At 46.1% G+C, this 14,359-nt stretch overlaps 1 protein-coding gene across 1 annotated transcript in view; it reads right to left on the reverse strand.

Annotated features, from left to right (window-relative positions):
• The window catches only part of Ephb1 (EPH receptor B1), a 419,708-nt gene that overhangs the window by 251,416 nt on the left and 153,933 nt on the right, over nt 1-14,359 (reverse strand). The window contains exon 3 of the mRNA XM_046431643.2: nt 5,078-5,759. Coding sequence (XP_046287599.1) covers nt 5,078-5,759 — 682 coding nt within the window. The remainder of the gene's footprint in view (nt 1-5,077; nt 5,760-14,359) is intronic.

Here is a 14,359-nt window from a genome sequence, read left to right on the forward strand (position 1 = left end):
GAGGGGCATCCTTCCAGCACCATTTGCTATATGCTTATGCCAGTGTCACAGCCCATTACATCCAGCCAATTACATCTGATTCCTCTCTGGAGGATGCCGGGTGGGTCACTGCAGGGAGCAGAGGAGGCCCTGAGAGTTTCTAAATTATGAAACCTACTGGGAAATCCTATTATGAAGCTCATCTTACAGGGCTGCAGTGTTAATGACCCTGGCCTCCCCTGTCCCTGAGCAGAACTGGCCTCCCTGGGGTTTGGAGGGAGGCTGTCTGGGCTGTGGACTTTCTCTCACTCACCAGCCAAGCGAGAGAGCAGTAGGGCTGCTCAGTACTCTTGATTGTGGCAGCATGGTGGCCTGATCAGGCATGTGCATGCACATGCACACACACACACACACACACACAGGCCCCCACCTTCTCTTCTAGCACTATCTCTTCAGGATAATGAGGCAGGGGGTCCCACATCTGGACCCATCAACCCTAAGGGAGATGGAAATAGGCCCAGGAAACTTCTTTTGCCAAAAGAAGCTAAATTAGACACAATTTTTCTCCACCTTCGAATCCTGCAGATTTTTTTTTTTTTTTTTTTTTGGTCTCAACTCCCCCAGGCTTATAAAGTGGCTCATCTCAGTTGCTCAAGTTGAAAAAGGCACCGAAACTGTTGAAAGGTTCAAAATGTCCCTTGGGTTTCCAGGCATGAAGGAATCTACATGGAGGTGGAAAATTACCAAGAAATAAGTCCCCAACTTGAAGAGGAGGGAGGAGCGAAGAAGCAACCATGGAAGGAAAGAAGACTTCCTGGGAGAGTGTGGTGGCGGGAGAGGCACTTTCAAAGACCATGCTGGTGGGGTGGACAGCCTGAACTCACAGCTGCAGCAGATGGCGGGGAGGGCAGGAGCCTCAGGGAAGCAAGACAAACAGATGCACTGAGGGACTCTTCTGCAGGAAATGTGAAGACCCTGCCAATGTCCAGGGTTGGAATGGTCATAGCTGACCTGTGACCTCCCCAAAAAAGCCACATGGACCCCCAATTATGAGACATGTATTCTAAGCTCCAGCTCTGACTTGCAAGAAATGAGGGTCCCGCAGATCTGATCGTGCCCCTGAAGAGAGCAGTAGCATTCGTAGGGATTCTGGTAACAAGTGACCAGGCTGGTGATGGCCAGCTACATGGAAAGTGGCTCCTTTCTGTAACTCCTGGACATCCACTCCCACCTTTAGCCCTCTCTTTCTCCTACCCCCAAACTCTTCTTGAGCTTCCTGTCAGCACCAAGCCACCTCTGGCTTACTCTTGGGGTCACCCTGCCTGGTCTTTCCACAGTACCCAGCCTCTACTCAGGTTAAAATTATTCTCTGGACCCCATGGGTCATTGGGTGTTCTCTACAGTGGTGAGCCAAAGCCAGACTAGGAGAGGGACGGGGACAGAGGCAAAACACAGTACCAGGAAAGATTATGCACATTGTCATTTTCTGAGTCCCCATCATGATTTAAGAGGAAGCTCTTTCTGGAAGCTCCAGGGACAGTATCCTGGAAGGGAAGGCCAGGCCTTGAGGGAGCACTCAGGAGTAAACATATCCAGGGAGGATCTGCAGGACACCCAGATGGGACTGTGCAGCCCCAAATTTCTAGCAGGCATTAAGGAGTCTGCAGGTTCCCTACAACCACTGTCAGTCCATCCCCACCAACCTTTCACAGCACGACCTCAGCTGTTGCAATATGTTAAGCTCCACAGCACAGAGAAGGCTTGCTGAGCACCAATCCTTGGCCTGCCTGGCACAGAAGAGCTAGGCTGCAGGGACCCACACAGAGGATGGACTTGGTTACCAACCTCTGCAGGGCAGGGACGTGGTTAGAGAAAAGGAGAAAGCTGGGCTTTCTCATTAACTCGCTAAACCATCGCACAGTACTTGAAGTTGGAGGTAAATGAGCCAATTTCCTAGTAATTAACAATTTCATAGAGACAAAGAGAAGAGACACATGATAAGGTCAGAGTCGCTGGTGGGGTCAACAGGACCATGTGATTCTGCCTGATGGGTTCTGAAAGAGCAACTCAGAAACAGGCTTTAGGCGGCAGAGCCCTCTAGGAAGTGTGTGAACCACATGCTAATGCACCAAATCTCCCCCAGACCTCCTCTGCTCACCCTCCCACCCCTCTTCTCACATCCTCCCTCCCAGCGACAGGAGCAGCTCCAGGCCAGGATTGCTCTTGGCTGGCTGGGCTGCCTAATTGGTCTCCAGGTACCTCTGCACAACCCAGCGACTGGTCACCATGAATTTGACAGATTCATGGGTTTAGCAGATGGAAAGTGAAAGCCAGAGAATATGTTTCCTTGCCCATTGTGATAGTCTGTCCTCCCAGCAAATAACACATAACCAGAAACAAAAAGTATTCGTTCTGTAGATTTTTGACATGTGCAAAGTCCCAGATGCAAATACCCAGAGAAGAAAATGTATCAGATCGACACAACCGTGTGAATCACAGAACGACCCAGGCTTCACCCAGCCAGGTTCAGGGAACATCAATCCTCAGGCTGTAACGGGAGAGAGAAGTTGTTGGACATGTGCCAGTTCTCACCTGCAGGTCTCTGGCATCCACCTTTCTCCCTGCTCCTGGCCTCCTGAGGATTGGGTTCTAGAGGGCCACTCCAGAACTATTTTGAAGGGCTCCTTTGCCATCTGGCAGCACAGCATGAGCACACAAAATGGTTAGAGAATCTTCTTTTGAAAACAGCACAGAGACCAGTCACAAGGCCCTCCACATGCACTGTCTGACTGCCACCAAAGGGTGCAGAATCCTCTCGAGATTGCCATCTCTGTCCGCTCCAGGGTCCCTTCATCTCCTTAGAGCAACCTTCTATGAGTACCGAGCAGAGAGGTCTAATTTAGTCATCAGGGTCCAGGTACCCAAGTCAAAGGCCACGCTTTCAGAGAATGCAGGGTCAAGTTCTTGAGACAGGAGGACAGGGCTTTTCTCCTCTCCCAGGGCACTGAGCTCATCCAGGTCGCAGGGCCCGAATCATGATGCCACCTGACTTGCCACTCTCTATTCTCACATGCCACCAAAATGTTGTCAATGCTTCTGAAATGGCAAAGTGAGAGCTCCCTGGGCTCCCCATTCCTTCTACCCTCCAGCGAGTTTGCAATAAGTAGATGGTTCAAAGTCAAGCCAGTTCACCCTAGCTCCAGATTACCCACAGCCACCAAAAGCCAAGAGAGAGTTGGGGCTGGGAAGAATGGAAAGAAACAACTTAGATTTACATATTTGTCCCCACGGGCCCTCCCAGGACAGCCACAGGAGGTGACTGACAAGCAGTATGGACAGCAGAACCCCCCAAAAGAGGAACGTTCCAATTAGCCCAAAGAAATGAACGCTTGTTCCCAGAGTCCCAATTAAATCAGAACCAATCAATGCCTGCTCCGGTTCCTGCCGTTCTGCTCAGGAAATAATGAGAAAAATGAGAGGGCCCCAGCCAGCAAGTGCAGGGTGGCAGCCTTTTGAAGCCCAGAGAAATCACCCGTGCCCTGTCACAAGCATGCCGGGCTGCACCTGTGCCTTTAAGAACTCAGTCTGGTGCCTTGGTCCCCACTCAGACCCTAAAGAATGCCAAAGAGGGTGCCCCCCCACCCCACACCCAACCAAAGGGACAAAGAGTAGCACTGTGGGACCAGGCCCGGCTGGTTTTAAAACTGTCTGCAGTGATTCATCACTGGACCTGCACTCTCTCCCCTCTGTTTCCACATCATCCATCACGAGTACCAGAACCCAAAAATCCAATAAAGACACAAAGGCACAGCTCTGCACTCTCAGCAGGCCTCAGAAAGGCTGTGTGAGGCCCCAGCCCAGGCAATTAGCTGAGTCCATAGGATCGCAGTGCTGATGGGCATTAGCAGCCCGGTGCTGGGCACTTGACGGACAGGTGTTGGAGGAGGAAGGTAAAGGGGAGGAAGAAGTCATGGGCTGCGAGATGTTCAGGCAAGGTGGTGGTGACAAGAGAGGACAAGTATCAGGAGGCTCATGATGAGAAGAAGGGGCCATTTACAGCCCCCAAACTCTAAAGGACTGGGGTCAATCCTAGTGACCTATTCGGGTTAAGGTGTAGAAAGCCTTTCTCTTAAAAACATCCAGAAGTTCTGAGGGTCACATGCAAAATTTTATAATGAAAAGAAGTCTTTTCCCAAGCCCTGGATTTCCCCATGTTAAACTTCTGTGACTTAAGTAAGACATAAGCCGTGGGGCCTCCAGACCCTTCCATTCTCCCAGGGAGACTGAGCCATGCGTCAGTTCAGCCTGTGTCTTGCCACATGTGGTCATGGGCTCTCTAGAGCTGAGGAACACACGTGTGAGCACAGGATATCCTGACTCTCCCAGACTACAAAGTTGGCATCACTGTATCATTCAGAAGCAAAAGGTAATGCCACACACGATACACTCTTACTCCCATTCCAATAGCTTCATCTCCTTCCAGGGCCTGGCATTGAGCCCCAGGAGAAAGACAGCCAAGCCAAAGGGCTTTGAGTTAATGAGCTACATGGGTTCAGTACCAAGTTCAATGCTGTGGGAGCTGGACCGAAATGAACTAAAATATTTTCCAAATTCAGTCACTCCTCAATTACCCTTGAACGAATTGTCCATGACAACCCAAATACTCCATGCCCCACAGCATGGGGCTGGATGCAGGATGCAGAGGGGTGTGTGAATGTATGTGTGGGTGCAGGGGGTGAGAGAAAAAGAGGGAGGGAGGGGGAGGGTGTGGGAGAGGGAGAGGGAGGGAGAGAGAGAGAGAAAGAGGGAGAATATGAGTGTGTTCCCCAATTAAATATAAATGAGTGATTATTGAATTATTTTCCACTATTCAGAATTGTCTGTATCTCTCCCTCCCAGCATGAATACAGACAATCTAGAAACAGTGAAACCACTGGAAAATTGTTAGGTTTAGCATTAGAGATTGAGGTTCTTCAGAGTATTATAATAAGCCATTAGTCACTTCCTGTTCCTGGATGATCCAGAGTTAGAATAGGGAAATCTTACAACTTGGCCCATCCCCAAGGAAGCAGAGGCCTCCCAGGGCCCCAGGGCTTACCCTTGCAGGCCACGCTGTTCTCGGGCTCATAGCCAGGTTTGCAGGTGCAGCGCCCAATGGGCACCATCCATTCCCCATCCCCATTGCAGTAGAGTTTGATGGGTACGTCCACTTCCTCTGCGTTGGGGATGCACGTGCCCCGAGCAATCACCAGAGATGTGCTCTCCGCTCCTGTCATGGTTTCTGGGAACACTGCAAAGTTTTGAACAATGCTGGGACACTTTTTGAAGAAGACGCGGACAGAAAGGAGAGACATACAGGCTCCGTAATCCTGGAAAGCGAGGTAAAAACCATTCCGAGTGAGAGGACCAAAGCTCCTGACTTCTGTGTTGACCTTCATCAACCTTCCCCCAAAGTCCACCTGGGAGAAGCTCTCATCTGCAGCAATGGTGTCTACTTTGAGGTAGGGAGCTTCAGACCAGAAGGCTGACTTCTTGGTGGCAATGACAGAGTCAGTCTCATAGTAGTACAAGTTGAAGGTCTCCTTGCAGGAGCCTGGGACATTGGGGAGGCTGCTACAGTCTCTCACAGTGAAGCGCATCTCTGTGTAGATGCGATGGGCCCCCCGTCGGTTGATGAAGGTGGTGAGCAGCCAGTTGTTCTGGTTGGGCTCGAAGACATTGCACACCTGGTAGGTGCGGATGGTGTTCAGGTTTTCATCATAGCCGCTGACTTCTTCCCACTGTACCAAGGAGTCCATAGGCACACAATGCAAAAAAAAAAAAAAAAAAAAAAAAAACAGAAAATAGAGAATGAGAAAACAAACCAAGACAGAACAGAGGAGAATCCTGGGGCTGGGAGGGCCTTACGAGCTCACCAGTCCCACTGCGGGACTCGGGAAATGAACATATCCAACCCCTGCTTCATTTTAGACACTTCTTTTTAAAAAATACTTATTTGTTTAAGTGTAGATGGACACAACACAATACCTTTATTTCTATGTGGTGCTGAGGATCGGACCCAGGCCCCGCCCATGCTAGGCTAGCGTTCTACCACTGAGCCACAATCCCAGCCCCTTAGACACCTCTTTATGAGATGTCATAGTTCTTTGCCTCTCATACCAAGATATAACAGATTTCATTCTAGAAAGCATTTTCTCATCCAAACTATAACTCTCATACTGTGACTATGGCTTATGACATCCATGGGGAAAACCTGCAGCTCTCAGCTCCGAGTGATGGAAGGAACTTTCTTCCTCACTTCCACAGCCTCTATGGAATAGTGGTCCAATGACATGACACCAGTCATTGGAAATCCCCACCTCTGGAACTGATTTCTCTATTGTGGTGAATCTCCTTTATCTCCCCGAAAAGCACATGGATATAAAGCTTGCCAGAGTTACTCAACAAACTCAGATTCTCATAAACTTTTGTTTTATAACCTTAATCTCTTTGAAAGAGCTAGACTATAAAACACTGTGGAGATTGCTAAGAGAGATCCACAGTGAAACCATTTAAGCTTCATTATGTGCAAATTTCAAGCAAACCTTTGAAAAGCAAGAATGTTGGAGGGTGTTATTCGGGGAGTAAGTTTCTTTCTAAGAGAGAGAGACAACCATGATTCTCATTGAAAAAGACAGCCCCCATTTTTAGCAGCCATATAGATTGGATTGGAAGAACACATTTAATAGACAATGTCTCTCAATATTCCCAACAACTAGATACTATTATCTCTAATTTATGGGTTAAAAAAATATCATGCAATTCTCCATGGCTGAAAGCAAAGGTATAGAGCTAAGGACCTAGACAGAAGTGGTACTTTGATGGCCTAAGAACTTCTAGAAAATTATTTCAACAGGCCGTGGGAAGGGTCTGCAAAGGCAAGTGTCAAAAAGAGTTTCCGGGTCATTCTTTCTTCTTTGTGTTATAAGGAAAGAGGTGGAGGAAATAGCTATCCTGCCCGTATCTGGAAGCTCTCAGGGCTCTGATCTCAAGAACTGAGTCTACTCTCAGGAATAAAGTTAAAGTCCTATTCTGTCTGCCTAAAATAAATAAAGGAGAGGAAAAAAAAATTAAACTTACTAAAGTAAAAAGTGGGTGGGTTAGGATCCTTGACTATTTGGCAATTGTGATCAAGGTAACCAGAACCTATCCATTTCTTTAAATATTGTGCTGATTATTGTTCATGGTGTGAAGTTTAAATGTATATATTGGAATTGCCCGTTAGCAGCTAAAAGCCAGTTATGTATGTGTGCATGGGAAATACTCTGCAATAGCTTCTCACAAGGGGTTAAGGCCCCTAGAGAGGCAGGAGGATGGAGGCAAGACAGTTCTTCAAACTGTCCCAGGGTATCAGAAAAACCAAACAAAGTGTGAAGGGGGACCAATGGGATGACCTTGCACATCCAGGACTATAAAATGACCTCCCTTGTGGCCAGAACTAGGCAACTGAGCTGCAGTCTAGCCCACAAACCTGCTGGCCCCCAGCCCCTCCCAAGTGCCGGTTTCCTCCACAGCCCAAAGTCCTCAATCAGCTCCTTCCAGATCCTGTGCCAGTTTGGGGACAAAAAGGCCATCCCGATTCACTGCCCTAGACAAAGTCTCATGTCCTCCATAAAACACCCAGCACCCATCTATCACTTGATTCCTTTATGATCTCCCAGCACTTCTCCCTGCTCCACTTTCCTTCTAGAAAGCCAGATTTTACTTTCCAAACCCACAAGTGTGTCACATCTCTAAATGTTTTCTCACGGAGCACCTTCTCCGTAGAATGCCTTTCAGGATTGGAAAACCTCCCAGTTACCAGTTCACGTTCCCCAGGTAGGACTGGACTCCCTACCTTGGCGCTTGCTCCGGGCTTCTCCTTCACTACGGCCCCACTGTAAGAACATGTGTGCTCAGGAGCCAGGGTATCTCCCCCAGGGGTCAGAGAGGCCCCAAGGACTGCAGCACATCATCAACAGGCTGCATCCTATCACAACCCCTGAGTGGGTGTGGTTCATGCAGGTGGACATGCCTGTTCCCAGGCTCAGTGACAGGGCCACCAGCAGAGAGAGAGAGACAGCCCCACTGTACAGTTTGTGCAGAGTATAAATTCCCACTGTCAAATCTCACCTGGACTTTGCTTAATTTCTTATTGATTCTCTTGATGTAGAGAAACCGCTTTTTCTTCTTTCTTGAAGACTACATTATGTTCTATTACAACGTGTGTTTGTTAAAGTTACATTCTGCTTGCTTGGTTTTTGAAGGCAGAAAGCAAATATATTAGGGAGAAGAAGTTGCTGACAGTGTTTCAGATTAAGTTTCCAGTTTGCAGACCTCCCTCCCTTTCTAGGGCCACTCTGAAATTTTTTTCCCAGGTAACATTACATGACAGTTAAGGGAAGGGTGTCTTTCTCTCGCTTTTCTGCAATTGTTTAAACCTGGCAGGTTTCATGATCCATTTTTCCAGGGGGGGTCTTAATATAAAAGTGGGTCACTCTGTTTATGCACAGGTGAGGCATGTGGCCCCATTGAGGGTGGGGGCTGGACACAACTGGAGTCTTTGTCCCACCCAAAACTAATGCAGCGCTGCTATGGGATCAGGACCTGAAGCCCAGGCACAGGATCTCCTTAGCACAGAGACCATCTCCGACAATAGGTCTTTCAGTAAACAGAATGAGGATTTCCACTCTCATGGAGCTGGGAATATTGAGAACATTTATCTTAGAAAATGACACTGATTAGTATTAGAAGACCCATCAGAGGTAATTGTTTTAAACATTAACCTCTCTAGGCCTCAGTTTTCTCATCTGTAAAATGAGGAATCATACTGGGTGACCTCGAGTTGTAAAATTCTACAGATCTAATTGATTCCCTGACAGCTCTCAAGGGAGCGATCAAAGCAAATTAGAGGGAATAGAGCTTTATATTCAAAGGGAAAGAGTAGAAAGAAATTGAGAGAAAAGGAAAATAGCTCCCTGTTGTTTGGGGAAAAGCCACGATGGAGCCTCCCATTAATTTCTCTCCATCATTCTTCCCCTGTCAGCGGGTGCTGCGAGGATTGGAGACATAAGCCATCAGAGTGGGCGAGAGGAGGGACAAATGCTTTCAAGAGCAGGTAGCAATTAGGATGGGGGCCTAAGAATTTGAAAGAGAAGATTTTTGGTTAATGGAGATGAGGGCGGGGTGGTATTCCCAGCAGGGAGAGACAAACATCATTGTTTCTGATACTTGGAATCAGTCTCCTTGCTTTACAGTGAGTTATGCCTCCCTCATTCATCAATGAAAAAAAAAAATATTGACTAAATACCAGTTTTATACCAAGCACTCCATTAGCCACTGGGGATACAGCAATATGCAGCTTATAATCTAGTGAGAGGAACACAAATTAGTAAATGATTATGAAAATAACTAAATAACTACAATTGGACTAAGGGCTATCAGGGAAAATTATGGATTGCCAAGAAAGGGGATGCACCTGACATGCAGCAGAATGTCAGGGAAGCCGGGAGGGGTGGATGGAGGCTGGAGAAGTATGTGTCTTCTGGGAGCTGAGTGTCTGAGCCCAGGCACACACAAGTGCAAAGGCCCTGAGGTAGGGAAGAGCAACCTGATGCCATTGAGGAATGAAGCCTATAGAGCAGAAAAGTCATAAAAGGCTGGAAGCAGTAGGAATAAGACTGAGGGGAAGGTGGATTGGATAGAGAATTTTGGATTTCAACCTGAGTGTAACTAGAAGTGTCACTGATGAAGTTTAGGGATGAAAAACACAAGTGATCAGAACTTGTGTTTTTATTTACTTATTTATTTATTTGGATACTAGGAATTGAGCCCAGAGATACTTAACCCCACTGAGCCACATCCCCAGTGCTTTTTTATTTTTTTATTTTGAGACAGACTCTCTCGCTAAGTTGCTTAGGGCCTCTCTAAATTGCTGACACTGGCCTGGAACTTGCAATCCTCCTGCCTCAGCCTCCTGATTTGCTGGGATTATGGGTGTGCACCACCACACCTAGCTAGAATTGAGTTTTTAAAAGGTATTAGAGAAGCAATGTAAATCCCAGGCTGGAGGACACTTGAGCATATGGAAGAGACAACTAAAGGTCACTGTAGCCGTCCAGGAAGAGGTGATGGAGGTTGGACCAAACCCAGGGAGACTGGAAAGATATTTGGGGGAGACTCTCTAAGTGCTCACTAAGCCTACAGTGGGGACAACAGACCAAAGGGCTCTATGTCCCCTAAACATTCTTTAATGCACCTGTCTTCCCTTTCCTCTCAGGATTAGATATTCCAAGATCCTTGGGAATACTGCTTCCCCACCTCCTCCCCTTCTCCTTCCTTAAAAAAAGAGGGACTTTTACCAGTCTCGGGTAGTCTACCCTGCAGATGCCCAATGTCCTGTTTAGGACCAAATTTCTTTTACCCTGATCCTTGCTGGCTCCATTTCCTGGAGTCTTCCTTCTCACAGTCCAGCCCATAGCCCACATTCTCAAGATCTCCTTCAGTGGCCACTTCTCAGCCTCCACTCCTAGGCATTTGACAAATTCCCTCTCGTGGTCTTTCCTGTAATTATCTCCTCCCATTAAAATAACAGCAAAACACCATGATTTGCTTATCAGATTGGCAGAAAATTAAAGAGATAAAATGCCGAGTCTTGGTAAGAAAGTGGGTAAGGGCACCAGTGCCCCAGCCTTTGGGGGAAGTACAAACTAGTGACATCCTTCAGAAGTCAGGGTGGTAGTTTCTCTCAACATTTAGAATGTTGGCTAAAACTCAAATCAGTATGGAAAAGGTGAATCATTTTTAAAAAATTGTTTTGCCACCTGGGTAACCATCTGGAAAGAGCATAACTCATCTGTACTTCATACCTGACTCTAAATTCCCAGTGAATCAAAGATTTCAACATTAAAAATGAAACCGTAAAAGTAATGAAAGAAACCATGGAGGACAATTTCTGGATACAAATTGTGACATGAATTCAGGAACCATAAGTTGATCAATCCAGCTCTATTCATTTTTTCCAACTTTTTAATGGCCTGATTGGAACAGCCTTAATCAAAGTCAAATTTTAAAAAAAATATGAACAAACAATGGAAAAAGTGCAATTTATGACAGATAAATTATTCATTTCCTTTAGGATGGAAAGAGAACTTAAACATCAGTAATATAGTAGAAAAATGGGTGGAAAATGTCAACACACTCCTCATGGAGAAACATATAGCTCTTAAACATATGAAAAGATGCTGAATGTCATTCATTATTACAAACAAAAGGTAATTAGCAAAGTTTTGATATTTTTTGTTGTTGTTATTAGAGAACAGAAGTTTCAGAACACTGCTGGAGAGCTTGCCAATGAGAAATCTGATCCACATTTGGATAAAGGGCAAATTTGTATAACCTCTATGGAAATGTTGGTTTTACTTATCAAAAATTACAACTGCAAACACTCTTTGATTCAGCCATTCCACTCAGAAGATAATCCCTCAGACAAATCTTCATGGATTTGAAGTTAGGAGCACACAGTCATTTGCTGTAGCCACATCACTTCCAGAATGTTACTCAAGCCAAGGAGCTTGGATCATGGAGATGATGTGTGGTCTTATCAAAATCTGCTCCAAGGTCAACCGGCCAGAGTTTTATGTAGTCCTAGTGAAAAGATGAACCATTAACTGAGATTGAAATTCTCATTAACTGAGATTGAAATTCTCACCATCAGCTGAATAGAGGACTCAGAATTTGAACTAATTTGACAAAAATAAAATAAGTTCTGGGACACTGTTGTACATACTTATTTGCAGAGTAATCCTCCTATTTGCTACAGACGGATTTAAATCTAGTCCTACTTCTCAGAGTTCTCAACTGGACTCTTTACTGTGGTACCGCAGACCTTCATAAATGTCCATGAACTGGTGAACACACACACACACAATATATATATATAAGGTACCTGTGCAATGGGATACTATTTAGAACTGAAAAGAATGAAGCTCAGGCACATTCTGAAAATGGGTGATCCTCTAAAACATGTGCTAACTGAAGGAAAGAAGCCATGTGCTACGGTTTAGTTGTGAGGTGTCCCCTAAAAGTTCAAGTGAGAGACAATGCAAGAAACTTCAGTGGTGAAATGATTGTAAGAGTTGTAACCTAATCCACTGATAAGGATTAACTGGATGGTGACTATAGGGTAGGGGATGTCTGAAGGAGATAGGTCCCTGGGGCATGCTTGTGGGGTTTATGTTGTGTCATTGGTGATGGCACTCTCTCCGCTTCCTGGTTGTCATGTCCTGCACAGCTTTACCCTACCATTCCCTCCTGCCATGATATTCTGCCTCACTCAGGCCCAGAGCTATGGAGTTGGCCAACCGCAGACTGAATCTCTGAAACTGGAAGCTAAAATAAACTCTTCCTCCTCTAAGTTCTTGTCAGGTCTTTGGATCACAGCAACAACAACAAAAAATGCTGACTAACACACTGTGTGCCCCAAAAGACCACGTATTACATGATTCCATATAGATGAACTGTTCCAAAGAGGCAAATCTAGAGACAAAAAAAAAAAAAAAGTACATTAGCATTTGTCTGGGGCTAGGGGATGGAAATAAGGAATGACTGCAAATGGGCATGAGAAGTCTTTTCTGGAAAGACTTTTCTGGAAATTTTCTAAAATAGGATTTTGGTAATGATTGCAAACTTTTAAATTTTACTAAAATAACTAAATTGTAGGTGTAAGCATATTTATGGTATATAAATAATACACCAACATAGCTTTAAAAAAAAAAAAAAACCTGTTACCTGGCCCAGCCTACACCTCAACACCACACAATGTTAGCTTGGTCTCTGTTACCCCAAACAGCATGCCCACAGCAACGCATGCCCCTATTTGTCCTATCCCCTGGGCCAAGTGCTGGGAGCCATTAGCCAAGTAGGTATGACAATTTCCTTGCCAGCGTACCCCATGTTGCAGTGACATTGAATGTACGTGACCTTGCTCAAGGACCAAGGCAGATTAGGGTGTTCCCGGTTTTAAGATAATCGTGTTTAGGGCGTTCCCAGTTTAGGTTCCAGGTTTAAGGTTTAAGATTATTCCTGCTGGGAATAGGGCGTATCCTGCTGCCTGAGTTCCCCTTGAGTTCTCACGGGATTCAGACAACATATTTTGGAGATAGAAGCCCAGTGGAGGTGGATTTGGGAAGAGAACATGGATTTCCCCAGAACGTGTTTGTAGACGGCTGGTGTGAGTTCGGGAATAAAGAGTTGCTGTTTGAATCTACAAGCTGTGTGGTGGCTCGTGATTGTGTGCCCAGCCAGACTGCGGCATTTGTGCCCAGCCAGACTGCGGCAGCCAAGGATGCCCTTCTCCTTCATCCCTGAAAACCAGGTGACAAATAGTCATCCAATCTAGTTTTTTTGGTGGATGAACAAATGATGCCCTAGCTGAGGCAAAGAGAAGGGCAGGTGACCAAGGGAAGTATCGCTATCACCAAGACTGAGGGCCTGGGGAGTATCTGAAATGTGGTCCAAAGACAGGATCAGAATCTTGGGCCCAGGATCCCATTCCAAGAGTCCCTGATTTTCCAACCTGGAGGCCAGTCAGGTAGTCATCAGGACAAAAGTGCCCTCCATCTCTAACACACCCAGTTCATCACAATCTGCTGCTTCTTTCTGGCCTCTCTCTTGCAATACCATGGCAACTGCACTAGGCATTACCTCATGCCTGGATTAATGCCTTGGCCTGCTGTTTGGTCAGAAAGTAGTGACAATCGATAAAACACGAGACGTCAGAGGCCAAAGCCAGGATCATACCCTCTCATACCTGGACAAGAAGACCAGACCCATTTCTGCTCCTTGACCTTGTTGCTTATATTTGACCTACACTAGTGCCCTTCTCCTACTCCACTCTCATGCCATCTGATCTCCTGGACACAGAACAGAGAAAGCAAACCTGGCTGGAAGTCACTGCAGAGGACCAAAACACTTTGGGGGACAAATGGGCAAACTGAGGCCCAGAGACGTTCAGTGGCTGGTCCAAAGCCAGGCAGCTGATCCACAGCAGGGCTGAGTTCTCTTTTGCTCCCTCCTTCAAGGGGGCTCAGGTCTTCCTTCCTCCACGAGGACTTCTCCAGCTGTTGTTCAGCTACTCTTTGCTGAATGCTTCAAGCATGACTGAGTTTATTCCACACAATTTAGCATTTGATAACACACGGTTTTGAAGTATTCTTTAATTGCTTCATGTGTGTGACTTTGGTTTCTGCTACCAGGATATGAGCTCCTTGAGGACAGGGAATTATGTTGTGACTAATTTATTAGTTCAATTCAACAAGTAAAATAATTTCAAGCATTTAGCTTCGCAACACTGGAACTAGGC

This window comes from Marmota monax, unplaced genomic scaffold (genome assembly GCF_021218885.2).
Source record: "Marmota monax isolate L192 unplaced genomic scaffold, Marmota_monax_Labrador192_F-V1.1 WCK01_AAM20220418_F8-fsc00022, whole genome shotgun sequence".
In the NCBI taxonomy this organism is placed as follows: Eukaryota; Metazoa; Chordata; class Mammalia; order Rodentia; family Sciuridae; genus Marmota; species Marmota monax.